We start from the raw sequence: 20609 nt of genomic DNA, 5'->3' as shown, positions 1-20609 counted from the left end.
GGTAGATCAGAGTGCATGCTGGGAGATGTAGTTGATACATCAGCAGGGATTCTGAGTGTAGGGAGGAATGTTGACCCCAGTTTGATTTCATTAACATTTTAATCATGTTTTCCTACCGATAATATTTCAGGGTTTAAAACATCTTACATTAAAGATGTCAACAGTTAAATACGCCTCATAGAGATGTTTGTTTTGTTATGATCATCTTTGCTGTAGTTTTGTTCTGTTAAGTGACTGCTGTTTTACTATTTTCTCATTTTTTACTTAAATCTTTTGGTTTTAACTGCACTGTTTGTTGTATAGTTCATTTCTGATTAAATGTGTCATTTTCTTTCTATTCTATTCTACTGTACTCTATGTACCCTGTCTTTAGTTTTCTGTAATGTCTTTAAGCTGATACGAGGGGGTTTGTCCTTCCAAAGAAATTTAGAGATTGAAGAATCTAGAGATTTAAACCATTCGGGTCATGGTTTATTGGGGATAAATGATCACTGTATCACTGATACGGTGGCTGGGATCTCAGTGGGATCCATTAAAGGTGACCAGTGTAGATCTTTACTGACCACCATGGAGTGGTGAACACCTTCTGGAGATCCCAGACTCACTGTATCACTGATACGGTGGCTGGGATCTCAGTGGGATGTCAGGAGGTCTTCTGTCTGCTGACCAAGCTGAATGGAGAAGAGAATCCAGACGATGAAGCTGCCATCATGGCGGCTGATCCAGAAAGGTCACTACCTGCTCCAGGAGAACTGGGCCACCAAGACCAGAGGCCTCCTCCAGTCCTTGGCTGGACATCTGTAAAGTCTTTGATGGGTCTTAGTTAAACTTCTTCATCCAGGCCCAGAAGGTTGTGGATTTCCTCACCTTCCTACAGAACTTCTGCTCCTGGATCAGTTTCATCAAACCAACCCAGATTTAAATCACTGAAACATGTTTGTTTAAATCCTGCATCATCTGGATCATGAAGACCAGAAAAACAGCCTGAAACTGGAGGCCACTGGACTTTTGCTCAGTCTGCAGACTACTGGAGAGGAAACGTCTTCAGAGAAGGTCCTGTTGCCTCTGACTGAAACCTGTTTGTGGTTAAATCTCAGAGGTTCTCCTCACCAAACATCTGGACCTGAAGGAACCACACAGAACCACAGAACCAAAGGTCTGAGCTGAGTCTGGGTTGGCAGATAGTACTTTGGAGCTTGGTTAGAAGGAAGATGGAGCTCTATGAGGTCTAAACAGACCAACAGGACCATCTGGAGGACTTCTTCTTAGACCTCTCAGCAGGAGACGGGTCCAGGTCTTCACATGGATCCTCTGGTCTCAGCAGGAGACGGGTCCAGGTCTTCACATGGACCCTCTGGTCTCAGAAGGAGACGGGTTCAGGTCTTCACATGGACCCTCTGGTCTCAGAAGGAGATGGGTCCAGGTCTTCAAATGGACCCTCTGGTCTCAGAAGGAGACGGGTCCAGGTCTTCACATGGACCCTCTGGTCTCAGAAGGAGACGGGTCCAGGTCTTCACATGGACCCTCTGGTCTCAGAAGGAGACGGGTCCAGGTCTTTACATGGACCCTCTGGTCTCAGAAGGAGACGGGTCCAGGTCTTCACATGGACCCTCTGGTCTCAGAAGGAGACGGGTCCAGGTCTTCACATGGACCCTCTGGTCTCAGCGGGAGACGGGTTCAGGTCTTCACATGGACCCTCTGGTCTCAGCGAGAGACGGGTCCAGGTCTTCACATGGACCCTCTGGTCTCAGCAGGAGACGGGTCCAGGTCTTCACATGGACCCTCTGGTCTCAGAAGGAGATGGGTCCAGGTCTTCACATGGACCCTCTGGTCTCAGCGGGAGACGGGTTCAGGTCTTCACATGGACCCTCTGGTCTCAGCAGGAGACGGGTCCAGGTCTTCACATGGACCCTCTGGTCTCAGCGAGAGACGGGTCCAGGTCTTCACATGGACCCTCTGGTCTCAGCGAGAGACGGGTCCAGGTCTTCACATGGACCCTCTGGTCTCAGAAGGAGATGGGTCCAGGTCTTTACATGGACCCTCTGGTCTCAGCAGGAGACGGGTCCAGGTCTTCACATGGACCCTCTGGTCTCAGAAGGAGATGGGTCCAGGTCTTCACATGGACCCTCTGGTCTCAGCGGGAGACGGGTTCAGGTCTTCACATGGACCCTCTGGTCTCAGCAGGAGACGGGTCCAGGTCTTCACATGGACCCTCTGGTCTCAGCGAGAGACGGGTCCAGGTCTTCACATGGACCCTCTGGTCTCAGCGAGAGACGGGTCCAGGTCTTCACATGGACCCTCTGGTCTCAGAAGGAGATGGGTCCAGGTCTTTACATGGACCCTCTGGTCTCAGCGGGAGACGGGTTCAGGTCTTCACATGGACCCTCTGGTCTCAGCGGGAGACGGGTTCAGGTCTTCACATGGACCCTCTGGTCTCAGCAGGAGACGGGTCCAGGTCTTCACATGGACCCTCTGGTCTCAGCGAGAGACGGGTCCAGGTCTTCACATGGACCCTCTGGTCTCAGCGAGAGACGGGTCCAGGTCTTCACATGGACCCTCTGGTCTCAGAAGGAGATGGGTCCAGGTCTTTACATGGACCCTCTGGTCTCAGCAGGAGACGGGTCCAGGTCTTTACATGGACCCTCTGGTCTCAGAAGGAGATGGGTCCAGGTCTTTACATGGACCCTCTGGTCTCAGAAGGAGATGGGTCCAGGTCTTTACATGGACCCTCTGGTCTCAGAAGGAGATGGGTCCAGGTCTTTACATGGACCCTCTGGTCTCAGAAGGAGATGGGTCCAGGTCTTTACATGGACCCTCTGGTCTCAGAAGGAGATAGGTCCAGGTCTTTACATGGACCCTCTGGTCTCAGCGGGAGTTGGGTCCAGGTCTTTACATGGACCCTCTGGTCTCAGCGGGAGATGGGTCCAGGTCTTTACATGGACCCTCTGGTCTCAGCAGGGGATGGGTCCAGGTCTTTACATGGACCCTCTGGTCTCAGAAGGAGATAGGTCCAGGTCTTTACATGGACCCTCTGGTCTCAGTGGGAGTTGGGTCCAGGTCTTTACATGGACCCTCTGGTCTCAGCGGGAGATGGGTTCAGGTCTTCACATGGACCCTCTGGTCTCAGCAGGAGACGGGTCCAGGTCTTTACATGGACCCTCTGGTCTCAGCAGGAGACGGGTTCAGGTCTTCACATGGACCCTCTGGTCTCAGCAGGAGACGGGTCCAGGTCTTTACATGGACCCTCTGGTCTCAGAAGGAGATGGGTCCAGGTCTTTACATGGACCCTCTGGTCTCAGAAGGAGATAGGTCCAGGTCTTTACATGGACCCTCTGGTCTCAGAAGGAGATGGGTCCAGGTCTTTACATGGACCCTCTGGTCTCAGCGGGAGTTGGGTCCAGGTCTTTACATGGACCCTCTGGTCTCAGAAGGAGATGGGTCCAGGTCTTCACATGGACCCTCTGGTCTCAGCGGGAGACGGGTCCAGGTCTTTACATGGACCCTCTGGTCTCAGAAGGAGATAGGTCCAGGTCTTTACATGGACCCTCTGGTCTCAGCGGGAGTTGGGTCCAGGTCTTTACATGGACCCTCTGGTCTCAGAAGGAGTTGGGTCCAGGTCTTCACATGGACCCTCTGGTCTCAGCGGGAGACGGGTCCAGGTCTTTACATGGACCCTCTGGTCTCAGAAGGAGATGGGTCCAGGTCTTTACATGGACCCTCTGGTCTCAGAAGGAGACGGGTCCAGGTCTTTACATGGACCCTCTGGTCTCAGCGGGAGACGGGTCCAGGTCTTTACATGGACCCTCTGGTCTCAGAAGGAGACGGGTCCAGGTCTTTACATGGACCCTCTGGTCTCAGAAGGAGATGGGTCCAGGTCTTTACATGGACCCTCTGGTCTCAGCGGGAGTTGGGTCCAGGTCTTTACATGGACCCTCTGGTCTCAGCGGGAGACGGGTCCAGGTCTTTACATGGACCCTCTGGTCTCAGAAGGAGATGGGTCCAGGTCTTTACATGGACCCTCTGGTCTCAGCGAGAGACGGGTCCAGGTCTTCACATGGACCCTCTGGTCTCAGCGAGAGACGGGTCCAGGTCTTCACATGGACCCTCTGGTCTCAGAAGGAGATGGGTCCAGGTCTTCACATGGACCCTCTGGTCTCAGAAGGAGATGGGTCCAGGTCTTCACATGGACCCTCTGGTCTCAGCGGGTCCAGGTCTTCAGACAGAACGTTGGTCTATTTAATCTACTGGGAGGCTTTGCTTTCAGTGCAGCTGGTCTCGTTTCAGAACCATCTGACCCGGTTCTGCTGCAGCTGGATCCACCAAACCAGCATGAAACCCGATCAGTTTTTTACGGCGGTGGACGAGCTTCCATCAGGGAACCGGTTCAGACCGGATCAGAACTTTAAATCTGGAAACGGACCTCACAGAGATAGAAGGTTTGGGTCAGACTCAACTTTAGACCAAAGTTTGAACCTGAACTTTCCCTTAAATACAGGATTTAAAACATTTTGATGAGAAAAGCTTTATTCAGAGGTTTATAATAAAAATAGTAATACAATAAAAATAAAAATGATTTTATTTTTATTTAACTTTACATCAGTTTACCAAATTTAAATTACCTGTAGGAAAAAAACACAAAATAGAATGACATTAAAAACTCAGACGGTGGAATTATTGAAAAATCGTTTATTACAAAAAGAAATCTGCAGTATTAGAACTTTATCTGCTTTATAGCTCAGGTTAATTCCTGCCTTAATATCAAAGTTAATATTTAATTTTCAATAAATAATTCAGGGATTATCAAAGGAAATGTTCAGAGTGTGAAAGTGGATGAGTCCCATCAACATGATGATGGACCTCGCTGTAAAGGAGGGACCTTCAGAACCAATCTATCTTCATACATCTAACCCTGATGTGACCTTCTAAGCTTGACTGACTGGATCAGAACCATCCTGATCCAGAACCTCTGACTCTGGTTCTGGTCCTGCATCAGAGTTCCTGCTCCGTGGTGACGTCCTCCAGCTCTGCGGGCTGCCCGGTCTCCATGGAGACAGCAGGTTGGTGTCCTGTGGGCGGAGCCAGCAGAGGTCAGGGTTCAGTCTGTCAGTGAGTCATGAGAAGGTGGACTGGAGATCTACCTGAGTTCCTGCTGCAGCACATCATCAGCAGCAGGACGCTGCAGACGCAGTACGGACAGATGACCAGCAGGTGGCAGAGGAGATGCAGGACTGAAGCACAGGAGAGAGGAGGAGGAGGAGCAGAAGAAGAGGAAGGAGGAGGAGGAGAACCTGCTGGACCCGGTTTAACTGAGACCAGAGGAGGCGCTGTGATGATGCGAGGAAGAGGAGGATCTGAGGAGATGAAGGAGGCTGCGTCACTCTCCCAGCACTTTATCATAGTAAACAGGAAGTGATGTCACTGCGCTCACCTCTGACCCTCAGGAAGCTGTGAGGAGATCTTCCAAACCTGTCAGTAGAACACCAGTAGGAGCCTTCATCCGCCTGCTGGACCTCCCTGAGGACGTGTTCTGCTCCAGATCCCAGGCGACGGCTGTCAATGAAGAAGAATGCTGAGGTGATGTCACCGCTTCGCCGTCTGCAGCGCAGAGTGACATCACTTCCTGCTTTGACAGGAAGAGCAGGGATCTCCAGGATGAGACCTTTATCTGGGAGAAGAAGAGAATCAGAAATCAGTTTTCTGAGGGTAAAGTTTTAGCAGGTCTACAGTTCTGCAGAACCGGGTCCTTATGAAGCAGTTCCTCTGAAGGATCCCATCGTGGACCACAGAGAACTTCTCTGAGGTCTCCACGGCTCTGACAGAGAGCAGAGACACTGAGACATGCTGTCCCTCTGAGGACAGGTCCTCACCTAACACAATGATGCTGACATTATGGCTCCTGGTTCCAGAAGATGTTTCACACCAGAAAGATCCACCAGGATCCACAGAAAGGTCCAGAACACAGGAGGGACCAGAACCAGCATCTCCACAGACCTCAGTGGATCCTTCTGTGGTCCTCTTCACCGTCCATCCTTCAGCTGTCCGTCCATCTTCAGAACATCTCAGAGACACTGAAGAATCTCCAGAGAAGAACTGCTGAAGGTTTGGACTGATGTCCAGAGACACTGAGGACAGATGGACAGAGTTCATGTTTGGACTGGATCTCAGGGCTCTAGTGGTAGAACGTCCATGAACTCACCTGAAGAATCAGCAGACAGTCCAGACATCAGCAGCACAGAGACACCTGGAGACATCATGGAGACAGAGAAGAAGGAGCTGCTGAGACACACCGTCTGATAAATCCTAAAACGTCCCTCATGTCGGATGTTTTCCCTCGAGCTTTAAAAATCTTTTATGTTTGGATAAATGAATCCTGCTGAACTACAGGCCCATCTCTAATCTCCCCTTCATCAGTAAGATTATTGGAAAAGTTGTGATTTAACAGTTAAATGCCTTATTAAGCTACTATGGAGTTAGTTTGTTTATTGTTAATTATGATTTACAGATTGTATGTATTTCTTTATTTTAGTATCTAACATGAATAAAGAGGGTTTCATTTTATTATATAAACTTCTATAAACGTGAAATTTTCCAAATAACATAAAAGATGAATTAGTTTAACCAGTTTTACCAGAGAGATAAGTGCTGCTCTGTTGCTTTTCATAAAGGATGTGGTTACAGGACATGTGAGGAATAGCTGAGGGGTTATTTCAGGTTCAATATTGCAGAAGGAACGATTTGGATTTATTTCAAGATATTTAGCTATTTTATCATTTCTAGGATGGATGTTATAAATAATTTTGAAATTAATTTGAGGGATTTTATTGATATGGGGCAGTGATGAGGTAGTGACCATGATTCGCTCCAGTCTGTTCTAGTATAGTCCTCACTAGGGGGTGTCAGTAGCTTCTAATGGTTTAGTCATATTAGCTGTAGCTTCAACTTTCAATTGCAGTTGCATGAACCGACTATTTGGTGAACAAATCTTTTGAATATATGATCTAATTCTATTAAAGTAAATGTACTTTATTTGTGTTATTCTCATCATGTCATCTCAGGTCATTTTCCAGACAGTTTCATCAGATTTTCCAGTCATATACTTTACAGGATTCTCTCCTCCTGGATGAGTAAGTAGAGACAGTAGATATGGACTCTTCAGCAATCCCTCACACCAAGCATGCCTGAGCCTTAGTGTTTCTGAATACCTGATCCTGACCTGTTCTGCATCTCCACCACTGAGCTTGCCTTTTCCCGTCTGATCTGTTTGTCTGACCTGTCTTTGGACTCCTGCTGGATTCTTATGGATTATCACAAATCAAGTCATTAACTAGCAGACTTTTAGAGGAAAGAGATCTTATGTTAAATAAACCACATTTAATCTTTTTTTTTTTTTGTCCAGTTGGAGTTATTTTGATTTTAATTAGATTATCATGATTTACTCCTTTGGGAATCTTTGCTAATTTATTAGATTTTGGTCGTGGGAAAGTCACTGTCTGGATGGAGTAAAGAGTGGGTAACAGTAGAGAAGCTGCAGAGAGGTCTGTTAAAGTAGGACTCTGCTTCCTGGTCTGCACCCTGGGGGGTCAGGGTTTTGGAGGACTAATAAATGTGGCCAGATTCCTAGAAAGAAGAGCTGCACCATCCAAAGTGGGATGGATGCCGTCTCTCCCAATCAGACGAGGCCCCCCCCCCCTTCCTAAATAAACAGCCTAGTGTTTGAAGTCCCATCTAATCTGTAGTGTAACTGGGTCCCTCTGGGCTAAAAGGACGATGATGGACTCTGCTTGAATTGTTTATTCAGTCATTAGCAACATGCTACCATGGATCCAAACCCAGAACCGTACAACCAGAGCAGCAGAAACACAGCAGCGTCTCATCAGAGCTCAATGTTCACAGAGTAAACTAATCAATCTGGATCTACCTGGAAACAGTTTGGTTAAAGGAAGAGAAGATTTTAAAGTAAATAAACTTCAGCAGTCAGAATGGTTCTGGTTTCATTTCCTCTCTGAGGCTTTTCTTTCTCCCTCGGTGAGACGGAAAACCCCACATTTCCCCTCAGCGCCTGTTGACATTTGGTCCAGGTTCTGCTTTATGGACTCAGCGTGTTTCACTATTAGAACACAGAGGATCAGTTTGGGACTTTGGGTCTGCTGCTGGGCTAAACCGGGTCAGACTGACAGCAAGGATTCTGCAGGATTTAGAAACAGCTTGATGTTCTGCAGAACATCTGGTCCCCCTGTTGGTCAGAGTGGATCAGGTTGGTGCATCTATAAAGATCACTACAGCTTTTCACGTGTTCACAACCAGCTGAAACAGATTGTTTACCATGAATCCAACAGCTGGATACGAACAGAATCCAACCAGAATCCAACCAGAATCCAACAGCTGGATCCAACCAGAATCCAACAGCTGAATCCAACCAAAATCCAACCAGAATTCAACCAGAATCCAACCGCTGGATCCGACCAGAATCCAACCAGAATCCAACCAGAATCCAACAGCTGAATCCAACCAAAATCCAACCAGAATTCAACCAGAATCCAACCGCTGGATCCGACCAGAATCCAAACAGAATCCAACCAGAATCCAACCAGAACCTAACCAGAATCCAACAGCTGGATACGACCAGAATCCAAACAGAATCCAACCAGAATCCAACAGATGGATCCGACCAGAATCCAACCAGAATCCAACCAGAACCCAACCAGAATCCAACAGCTGGATTCAACCAGAATCCAAACAGAATCCAACCAGAATCCAACAGATGGATCCGACCAGAATCCAACCAGAATCCAACCAGAATCCAACCAGGATCCAACCAGAATCCAACCAGAACCCAACCAGAATCCAAACAGAATCCAACCAGAACCCAACCAGAATCCAAACAGAATCCAACCAGAATCCAACAGATGGATCCGACCAGAATCCAACCAGAATCCAACCAGAATCCAACCAGGATCCAACCAGAATCCAACAGCTGGATCCAACCAGAATCCAAACAGAATCCAACCAGAATCCAACCAGAACCCAACCAGAATCCAACAGCTGGATTCAACCAGAATCCAAACAGAATCCAACCAGAATCCAACAGATGGATCCGACCAGAATCCAACCAGAATCCAACCAGAATCCAACCAGGATCCAACCAGGATCCAACCAGAATCCAACCAGAATCCAACCAGAATCCAACAGCTGGATCCAACCAGAATCCAACCAGAATCCAACCAGAATCCAACAGCTGGATCCAACCAGAATCCAACCAGAATCCAACAGCTGGATCCAACCAGAATCCAACCAGAATCCAACCAGAATCCAACCAGGATCCAACCAGGATCCAACCAGAATCCAACCAGAATCCAACCAGAAACCAACAGCTGGATCCAACCTGAATCCAAACAGAATCCAACCAGAATCCAACCAGAATCCAACAGCTGGATCCAACCAGAATCCAACCAGAATCCAATAGATGGATCCGACCAGAATCCAACCAGAATCCAACCAGAATCCAACCAGGATCCAACCAGGATCCAACCAGAATCCAACCAGAATCCAACCAGAATCCAACAGCTGGATCCAACCAGAATCCAACCAGAATCCAACCAGAATCCAACCAGAATCCAACAGCTGGATCCAACCAGAATCCAACCAGAATCCAACAGCTGGATCCAACCAGAATCCAACCAGAATCCAACCAGGATCCAACCAGAATCCAACCAGAATCCAACAGCTGGATCCAACCTGAATCCAACCAGAATCCAACCAGAATCCAACAGCTGGATCCAACCAGAATCCAACCAGAATCCAACCAGAATCCAACCAGAATCCAACAGATGGATCCAACCAGAATCCAACCAGAATCCAACCAGAATCCAACACATGGATCCAACCAGAATCCAACCAGAATCCAACCAGAATCCAACAGATGGATCCAACCAGAATCCAACCAGAATCCAACAGATGGATCCAACCAGAATCCAACCAGAATCCAACCAGAATCCAACAGCTGGATCCAACCTGAATCCAACCAGAATCCAACCAGAATCCAACCTGAATTCAACCAGAATCCAACCAGAATCCAACCAGAATCCAACCAGAATCCAACCAGAATCCAACAGCTGGATCCAACCAGAATCCAACCAGGATCCAACAGATGGATCTAACCAGAATCCAACCAGGATCCAACAGCTGGATCCAACCAGAATCCAACCAGAATCCAACCAGGATCCAACCAGGATCCAACCAGAATCCAACCAGGATCCAACCAGAATCCAACCAGAATCCAACCAGGATCCAACCAGAATCCAACAGCTGGATCCAACCAGAATCCAAACAGAATCCAACCAGAATCCAACCAGAACCCAACCAGAATCCAACAGCTGGATTCAACCAGAATCCAAACAGAATCCAACCAGAATCCAACAGATGGATCCGACCAGAATCCAACCAGAATCCAACCAGAATCCAACCAGGATCCAACCAGGATCCAACCAGAATCCAACCAGAATCCAACCAGAATCCAACAGCTGGATCCAACCAGAATCCAACCAGAATCCAACCAGAATCCAACAGCTGGATCCAACCAGAATCCAACCAGAATCCAACAGCTGGATCCAACCAGAATCCAACCAGAATCCAACCAGAATCCAACCAGGATCCAACCAGGATCCAACCAGAATCCAACCAGAATCCAACCAGAAACCAACAGCTGGATCCAACCTGAATCCAAACAGAATCCAACCAGAATCCAACAGCTGGATCCAACCAGAATCCAACCAGAATCCAACAGATGGATCCGACCAGAATCCAACCAGAATCCAACCAGAATCCAACCAGGATCCAACCAGGATCCAACCAGAATCCAACCAGAATCCAACCAGAATCCAACAGCTGGATCCAACCAGAATCCAACCAGAATCCAACCAGAATCCAACGGCTGGATCCAACCAGAATCCAACCAGAATCCAACAGCTGGATCCAACCAGAATCCAACCAGAATCCAACCAGGATCCAACCAGAATCCAACCAGAATCCAACAGCTGGATCCAACCTGAATCCAACCAGAATCCAACCAGAATCCAACAGCTGGATCCAACCAGAATCCAACCAGAATCCAACCAGAATCCAACCAGAATCCAACAGATGGATCCAACCAGAATCCAACCAGAATCCAACCAGAATCCAACACATGGATCCAACCAGAATCCAACCAGAATCCAACCAGAATCCAACCAGAATCCAACAGATGGATCCAACCAGAATCCAACCAGAATCCAACAGATGGATCCAACCAGAATCCAACCAGAATCCAACCAGAATCCAACAGCTGGATCCAACCTGAATCCAACCAGAATCCAACCAGAATCCAACCTGAATTCAACCAGAATCCAACCAGAATCCAACCAGAATCCAACCAGAATCCAACCAGAATCCAACAGCTGGATCCAACCAGAATCCAACCAGGATCCAACAGATGGATCTAACCAGAATCCAACCAGGATCCAACAGCTGGATCCAACCAGAATCCAACCAGAATCCAACCAGGATCCAACCAGGATCCAACCAGAATCCAACCAGGATCCAACCAGAATCCAACCAGAATCCAACCAGAATCCAACCAGAATCCAGCAGATGGATCCAACCAGAATCCAACCAGGATCCAACAGATGGATCCGACCAGAATCCAACCAGAATCCAACAGATGGATCCAACCAGAATCCAACCAGAATCCAACCAGAATCCAGCAGATGGATCCAACCTGAATTAAACCAGAATCCAACCAGAATCCAACCAGAATCCAACAGCTGGATCCAACCAGAATCCAACCAGAATCCAACCAGGATCCAACAGCTGGATCCAACCAGAATCCAACCAGAATCCAACCAGGATCCAACCAGGATCCAACCAGAATCCAACCAGGATCCAACCAGAATCCAACCAGAATCCAACCAGAATCCAACCAGAATCCAGCAGATGGATCCAACCAGAATCCAACCAGGATCCAACAGATGGATCCGACCAGAATCCAACCAGAATCCAACAGATGGATCCAACCAGAATCCGACCAGAATCCAACCAGAATCCAACAGATGGATCCAACCAGAATCCAACCAGAATCCAACCAGAATCCAGCAGATGGATCCAACCAGAATCCAACCAGGATCCAACAGATGGATCCGACCAGAATCCAACCAGAATCCAACAGATGGATCCAACCAGAATCCGACCAGAATCCAACCAGAATCCAACAGATGGATCCAACCAGAATCCAACCAGAATCCAACCAGAATCCAACAGCTGGATCCAACCAGAATCCAACCAGAATCCAACCAGGATCCAACCAGAATCCAACCAGAATCCAACCAGGATCCAACCAGAATCCAACCAGGATCCAACCAGAATCTAACCAGGATCCAACCAGAATCCAACCAGAATCCAACCAGAATCCAACAGATAGATCCAACCAGAATCCAACCAGAATCCAAACTCTGGATCCAACCAGAATCCAACCAGAATCCAACCAGAATCCAACCAGAACCCAACCAGAATCCAACTGCTGGATTCAACCAGAATCCAAACAGAATCCAACCAGAATCCAACAGATGGATCCGACCAGAATCCAACCAGAATCCAACCAGAATCCAACCAGGATCCAACCAGAATCCAACCAGAATCCAACCAGAATCCAACCAGAATCCAACAGCTGGATCCAACCAGAATCCAACCAGAATCCAACCAGAATCCAACAGCTGGATCCAACCAGAATCCAACCAGAATCCAACAGCTGGATCCAACCAGAATCCAACCAGAATCCAACCAGGATCCAACCAGAATCCAACCAGAATCCAACAGCTGGATCCAACCTGAATCCAACCAGAATCCAACCAGAATCCAACAAGAATCCAACAGCTGGATCCAACCAGAATCCAACCAGAATTCAACAGCTGGATCCAACCAGAATCCAACCAGAATCCAACCAGGATCCAACCAGAATCCAACCAGAATCCAACAGCTGGATCCAACCAGAATCCAACCAGAATCCAACCAGAATCCAACCAGAATCCAACCAGAATCCAACAGATGGATCCAACCAGAATCCAACCAGAATCCAACCAGAATCCAACAGCTGGATCCAACCTGAATCCAACCAGAATCCAACCAGAATCCAACCTGAATTCAACCAGAATCCAACCAAAATCCAACCAGAATCCAACAGCTGGATCCAACCAGAATCCAACCAGAATCCAAACAGGATCCAACAGATGGATCTAACCAGAATCCAACCAGGATCCAACAGCTGGATCCAACCAGAATCCAACCAGAATCCAACCAGGATCCAACCAGGATCCAACCAGAATCCAACCAGGATCCAACCAGAATCCAACCAGAATCCAACCAGAATCCAACCAGAATCCAGCAGATGGATCCAACCAGGATCCAACAGATGGATCCAACCAGAATCCAACCAGAATCCAACAGATGGATCCAACCAGAATCCAACCAGAATCCAACCAGAATCCAACAGATGGATCCAACCTGAATTAAACCAGAATCCAACCAGAATCCAACAGCTGGATCCAACCAGAATCCAACCAGAATCCAACCAGAATCCAACAGCTGGATCCAACCAGAATCCAACCAGAATCCAACAGCTGGATCCAACCAGAATCCAACCAGAATCCAACCAGAATCCAACCAGGATCCAACCAGAATCCAACCAGAATCCAACCAGAAACCAACAGCTGGATCCAACCTGAATCCAAACAGAATCCAACCAGAATCCAACCAGAATCCAACAGCTGGATCCAACCAGAATCCAACCAGAATCCAACAGATGGATCCGACCAGAATCCAACCAGAATCCAACCAGAATCCAACCAGGATCCAACCAGGATCCAACCAGAATCCAACCAGAATCCAACCAGAATCCAACAGCTGGATCCAACCAGAATCCAACCAGAATCCAACCAGAATCCAACAGCTGGATCCAACCAGAATCCAACCAGAATCCAACAGCTGGATCCAACCAGAATCCAACCAGAATCCAACCAGGATCCAACCAGAATCCAACCAGAATCCAACAGCTGGATCCAACCTGAATCCAACCAGAATCCAACCAGAATCCAACAGCTGGATCCAACCAGAATCCAACCAGAATCCAACCAGAATCCAACCAGAATCCAACCAGAATCCAACAGATGGATCCAACCAGAATCCAACCAGAATCCAACCAGAATCCAACACATGGATCCAACCAGAATCCAACCAGAATCCAACCAGAATCCAACCAGAATCCAACAGATGGATCCAACCAGAATCCAACCAGAATCCAACAGATGGATCCAACCAGAATCCAACCAGAATCCAACCAGAATCCAACAGCTGGATCCAACCTGAATCCAACCAGAATCCAACCAGAATCCAACCTGAATTCAACCAGAATCCAACCAGAATCCAACCAGAATCCAACCAGAATCCAACCAGAATCCAACAGCTGGATCCAACCAGAATCCAACCAGGATCCAACAGATGGATCTAACCAGAATCCAACCAGGATCCAACAGCTGGATCCAACCAGAATCCAACCAGAATCCAACCAGGATCCAACCAGGATCCAACCAGAATCCAACCAGGATCCAACCAGAATCCAACCAGAATCCAACCAGAATCCAACCAGAATCCAGCAGATGGATCCAACCAGAATCCAACCAGGATCCAACAGATGGATCCGACCAGAATCCAACCAGAATCCAACAGATGGATCCAACCAGAATCCAACCAGAATCCAACCAGAATCCAGCAGATGGATCCAACCTGAATTAAACCAGAATCCAACCAGAATCCAACCAGAATCCAACAGCTGGATCCAACCAGAATCCAACAGCTGGATCCAACCAGAATCCAACCAGGATCCAACCAGGATCCAACCAGAATCCAACCAGGATCCAACCAGAATCCAACCAGAATCCAACCAGGATCCAACCAGGATCCAACCAGAATCCAACCAGGATCCAACCAGAATCCAACCAGAATCCAACCAGAATCCAACCAGAATCCAGCAGATGGATCCAACCAGAATCCAACCAGGATCCAACAGATGGATCCGACCAGAATCCAACCAGAATCCAACAGATGGATCCAACCAGAATCCGACCAGAATCCAACCAGAATCCAACAGATGGATCCAAACAGAATCCAACCAGAATCCAACCAGAATCCAGCAGATGGATCCAACCAGAATCCAACCAGGATCCAACAGATGGATCCGACCAGAATCCAACCAGAATCCAACAGATGGATCCAACCAGAATCCGACCAGAATCCAACCAGAATCCAACAGATGGATCCAACCAGAATCCAACCAGAATCCAACCAGAATCCAACAGCTGGATCCAACCAGAATCCAACCAGAATCCAACCAGGATCCAACCAGAATCCAACCAGAATCCAACCAGGATCCAACCAGAATCCAACCAGGATCCAACCAGAATCTAACCAGGATCCAACCAGAATCCAACCAGAATCCAACCAGAATCCAACAGATAGATCCAACCAGAATCCAACCAGAATCCAAACTCTGGATCCAACCAGAATCCAACCAGAATCCAACAGATGGATCCGACCAGAATCCAACCAGAATCCAACCAGAATCCAACCAGGATCCAACCAGAATCCAACCAGAATCCAACCAGAATCCAACCAGAATCCAACAGCTGGATCCAACCAGAATCCAACCAGAATCCAACCAGAATCCAACAGCTGGATCCAACCAGAATCCAACCAGAATCCAACAGCTGGATCCAACCAGAATCCAACCAGAATCCAACCAGGATCCAACCAGAATCCAACCAGAATCCAACAGCTGGATCCAACCTGAATCCAACCAGAATCCAACCAGAATCCAACCAGAATCCAACAAGAATCCAACAGCTGGATCCAACCAGAATCCAACCAGAATCCAACAGCTGGATCCAACCAGAATCCAACAAGAATCCAACCAGAATCCAACCAGAATCCAACAGATGGATCCAACCAGAATCCAACCAGGATCCAACCAGAATCCAACCAGGATCCAACCAGAATCCAACCAGAATCCAACAGCTGGATCCAACCAGAATCCAACCAGAATCCAACAGATGGATCCAACCAGAATCCAACCAGAATCCAACCAGAATCCAACAGCTGGATCCAACCAGAATCCAACCAGAATCCAACAGATGGATCCAACCAGAATCCAACAAGAATCCAACCAGAATCCAACCAGAATCCAACAGATGGATCCAACCAGAATCCAACCAGAATCCAACCAGAATCCAACAGCTGGATCCAACCTGAATCCAACCAGAATCCAACCAGAATCCAACCTGAATTCAACCAGAATCCAACCAGAATCCAACCAGAATCCAACAGCTGGATCCAACCAGAATCCAACCAGAATCCAACCAGGATCCAACAGATGGATCTAACCAGAATCCAACCAGGATCCAACAGCTGGATCCAACCAGAATCCAACCAGAATCCAACCAGGATCCAACCAGGATCCAACCAGAATCCAACCAGGATCCAACCAGAATCCAACCAGAATCCAACCAGAATCCAACCAGAATCCAGCAGATGGATCCAACCAGGATCCAACAGATGGATCCGACCAGAATCCAACCAGAATCCAACAGATGGATCCAACCAGAATCCAACCAGAATCCAACCAGAATCCAACAGATGGATCCAACCTGAATTAAACCAGAATCCAACCAGAATCCAACAGCTGGATCCAACCAGAATCCAACCAGAATCCAACCAGAATCCAACCAGAATCCAACCAGGATCCAACAGATGGATCTAACCAGAATCCAACAGCTGGATCCAACCTGAATCCAACCAGAATCCAACCAGAATCCAACAGCTGGATCCAACCTGAATCCAACCAGAATCCAACCAGAATCCAACCTGAATTCAACCAGAATCCAACCAGAATCCAACCAGAATCCAACCAGAATCCAACCAGAATCCAACAGCTGGATCCAACCAGAATCCAACCAGGATCCAACAGATGGATCTAACCAGAATCCAACCAGGATCCAACAGCTGGATCCAACCAGAATCCAACCAGAATCCAACCAGGATCCAACCAGGATCCAACCAGAATCCAACCAGGATCCAACCAGAATCCAACCAGAATCCAACAAGAATCCAACCAGAATCCAGCAGATGGATCCAACCAGAATCCAACCAGGATCCAACAGATGGATCCGACCAGAATCCAACCAGAATCCAACAGATGGATCCAACCAGAATCCAACCAGAATCCAACCAGAATCCAGCAGATGGATCCAACCTGAATTAAACCAGAATCCAACCAGAATCCAACCAGAATCCAACAGCTGGATCCAACCAGAATCCAACAGCTGGATCCAACCAGAATCCAACCAGGATCCAACCAGGATCCAACCAGAATCCAACCAGGATCCAACCAGAATCCAACCAGAATCCAACCAGGATCCAACCAGGATCCAACCAGAATCCAACCAGGATCCAACCAGAATCCAACCAGAATCCAACCAGAATCCAACCAGAATCCAGCAGATGGATCCAACCAGAATCCAACCAGGATCCAACAGATGGATCCGACCAGAATCCAACCAGAATCCAACAGATGGATCCAACCAGAATCCGACCAGAATCCAACCAGAATCCAACAGATGGATCCAAACAGAATCCAACCAGAATCCAACCAGAATCCAGCAGATGGATCCAACCAGAATCCAACCAGGATCCAACAGATGGATCCGACCAGAATCCAACCAGAATCCAACAGATGGATCCAACCAGAATCCGACCAGAATCCAACCAGAATCCAACAGATGGATCCAACCAGAATCCAACCAGAATCCAACAGCTGGATCCAACCAGAATCCAACCAGAATCCAACCAGGATCCAACCAGAATCCAACCAGAATCCAACCAGGATCCAACCAGAATCCAACCAGGATCCAACCAGAATCTAACCAGGATCCAACCAGAATCCAACCAGAATCCAACCAGAATCCAACAGATAGATCCAACCAGAATCCAACCAGAATCCAAACTCTGGATCCAACCAGAATCCAACCAGAATCCAACCAGAATCCAACCAGAACCCAACCAGAATCCAACAGCTGGATTCAACCAGAATCCAAACAGAATCCAACCAGAATCCAACAGATGGATCCGACCAGAATCCAACCAGAATCCAACCAGAATCCAACCAGGATCCAACCAGAATCCAACCAGAATCCAACCAGAATCCAACCAGAATCCAACAGCTGGATCCAACCAGAATCCAACCAGAATCCAACCAGAATCCAACAGCTGGATCCAACCAGAATCCAACCAGAATCCAACAGCTGGATCCAACCAGAATCCAACCAGAATCCAACCAGGATCCAACCAGAATCCAAACAGAATCCAACAGCTGGATCCAACCTGAATCCAACCAGAATCCAACCAGAATCCAACCAGAATCCAACAAGAATCCAACAGCTGGATCCAACCAGAATCCAACCAGAATCCAACAGCTGGATCCAACCAGAATCCAACCAGAATCCAACCAGGATCCAACCAGAATCCAACCAGAATCCAACAGCTGGATCCAACCAGAATCCAACCAGAATCCAACCAGAATCCAACCAGAATCCAACCAGAATCCAACAGATGGATCCAACCAGAATCCAACCAGAATCCAACCAGAATCCAACAGCTGGATCCAACCTGAATCCAACCAGAATCCAACCAGAATCCAACCTGAATTCAACCAGAATCCAACCAGAATCCAACCAGAATCCAACAGCTGGATCCAACCAGAATCCAACCAGAATCCAACCAGGATCCAACAGATGGATCTAACCAGAATCCAACCAGGATCCAACAGCTGGATCCAACCAGAATCCAACCAGAATCCAACCAGGATCCAACCAGGATCCAACCAGAATCCAACCAGGATCCAACCAGAATCCAACCAGAATCCAACCAGAATCCAACCAGAATCCAGCAGATGGATCCAACCAGGATCCAACAGATGGATCCGACCAGAATCCAACCAGAATCCAACAGATGGATCCAACCAGAATCCAACCAGAATCCAACCAGAATCCAACAGATGGATCCAACCTGAATTAAACCAGAATCCAACCAGAATCCAACAGCTGGATCCAACCAGAATCCAACCAGAATCCAACCAGAATCCAACCAGAATCCAACCAGGATCCAACAGATGGATCTAACCAGAATCCAACCAGGATCCAACAGCTGAATCCAACCAGAATCCAACCAGAATCCAACCAGGATCCAACCAGGATCCAACCAGAATCCAACCAGGATCCAACCAGAATCCAACCAGAATCCAACCAGAATCCAACCAGAATCCAACCAGGATCCAACCAGAATCTAACCAGGATCCAACCAGAATCCAACCAGAATCCAACCAGAATCCAACCAGAATCCAACCAGAATCCAACCAGGATCCAACCAGAATTCCTGCAGTTGGAAATTCTGCAGGAACCAGTGTGAAGTTCTGGTCCAGCCTGTTCGCTGCCGGGTCAGATTAAAGTTTCTGTGAGTTCTTAGTTTTTTGGGTAACAGAACTAATCTGAGGTTAAAGGTTCTGAGCGGTACCACTGCAGGCTGCCTCACCCAAACATCTGAAGTCTGGCTGCACCACTCTGACCTGACCCAGAACCAGAACCACCTGATGCTGCTCAGACTGTCCGGTTCTCCTGAACCAGGGTTCACCTCTGATTACCTCTGATAATCTGGGATTATTGCTTTGATCCAGAACCAGTAGAACCTCTCAGCTAAAGTTACCAGAATCTGATGAGTCAATCTCAGTGGCTCACTGGACCCAAACCAGCAGAGTCCAACTGGAAATGAAGGAGCTGTCCTCAGAGACAGAACCGTCCTCAGAGACAGACCTGTCTTCAGAGACAGACCTGTCCTCAGAGAAAGACCCGTCCTTAGAGACAGATCCGTTCTCAGAGACAGACCTGTCCTCCCATGTGTCTCTAACAGGACGTGTTCCTCAGGACGGGTCCTGTCAGGATGACCCAGCTGGAAGCAGACATGGATGGAGGAAGAAAGTTCTGGACTCACCGAGCAGCAGACCAGGAGCAGAAGACTTCATGTTGTCAGGACGAAGACAAAGTGTCCATCAGTGAGCGGAGAGTCTCACCACTTCCTGTCAGAAAGCCTGAACACACCTTAGAGCTGTGAAGATTCACTTCCTGTTGACTCTTTGCTCTTTACTTCAACCGTGGTGGTTTCTACCTTCATCAGCAGAAACACCTTCTGCTTTTTAAGCTCAGAGCTTTTAGTGTTATTAGAATGACTGTCTATGATTTAAACAGCTCTAATTAATTAGATCTAGATCATTACAGGTTATATAATCTAGTGGATTAACCTTCTCAGAGGGATCACTTCCTGTTTCTCCAAAATAACTGTTATATGAACAAGATAAATAAAATTTGGATGTTCGGTTTTGCTTTGCTCCTTGTTTTCTAGTTTTTTAATGGTTTAATTCTTATTTTGTTGTGTTCTTTGTTTTTTTTTCTCAGTTTACTGTCTCAGTCTTGGTTCTGTTATGT

At 47.6% G+C, this 20609-nt stretch overlaps 1 protein-coding gene across 1 annotated transcript; it reads right to left on the bottom strand.

Moving 5' to 3' along the window:
- Positions 1–4676: 4676 nt before the first annotated feature.
- On the bottom strand, positions 4677–20219 carry LOC119775761. The gene is made up of 6 exons (XM_038273831.1): positions 20119–20219; positions 6197–6241; positions 5868–6122; positions 5429–5665; positions 5139–5351; positions 4677–5066 (listed from the first exon to the last, which is right to left on the bottom strand). Exons 1-6 carry the CDS (start codon positions 20147–20149, stop codon positions 4990–4992), a joined length of 858 nt encoding a protein of 285 aa, XP_038129759.1. The 5' UTR covers positions 20150–20219; the 3' UTR covers positions 4677–4989.
- Between the last annotated feature and the right edge of the window lie 390 nt (positions 20220–20609).

The sequence above is a fragment of the Cyprinodon tularosa genome, unplaced genomic scaffold (genome assembly GCF_016077235.1).
Source record: "Cyprinodon tularosa strain WSP-4 unplaced genomic scaffold, ASM1607723v1 ctg891, whole genome shotgun sequence".
Classification (NCBI taxonomy): Eukaryota; Metazoa; Chordata; class Actinopteri; order Cyprinodontiformes; family Cyprinodontidae; genus Cyprinodon; species Cyprinodon tularosa.
The sequence above is the reverse complement of the archived record's forward strand: the minus strand, read 5'-3'. Positions and strand labels throughout refer to the sequence as shown.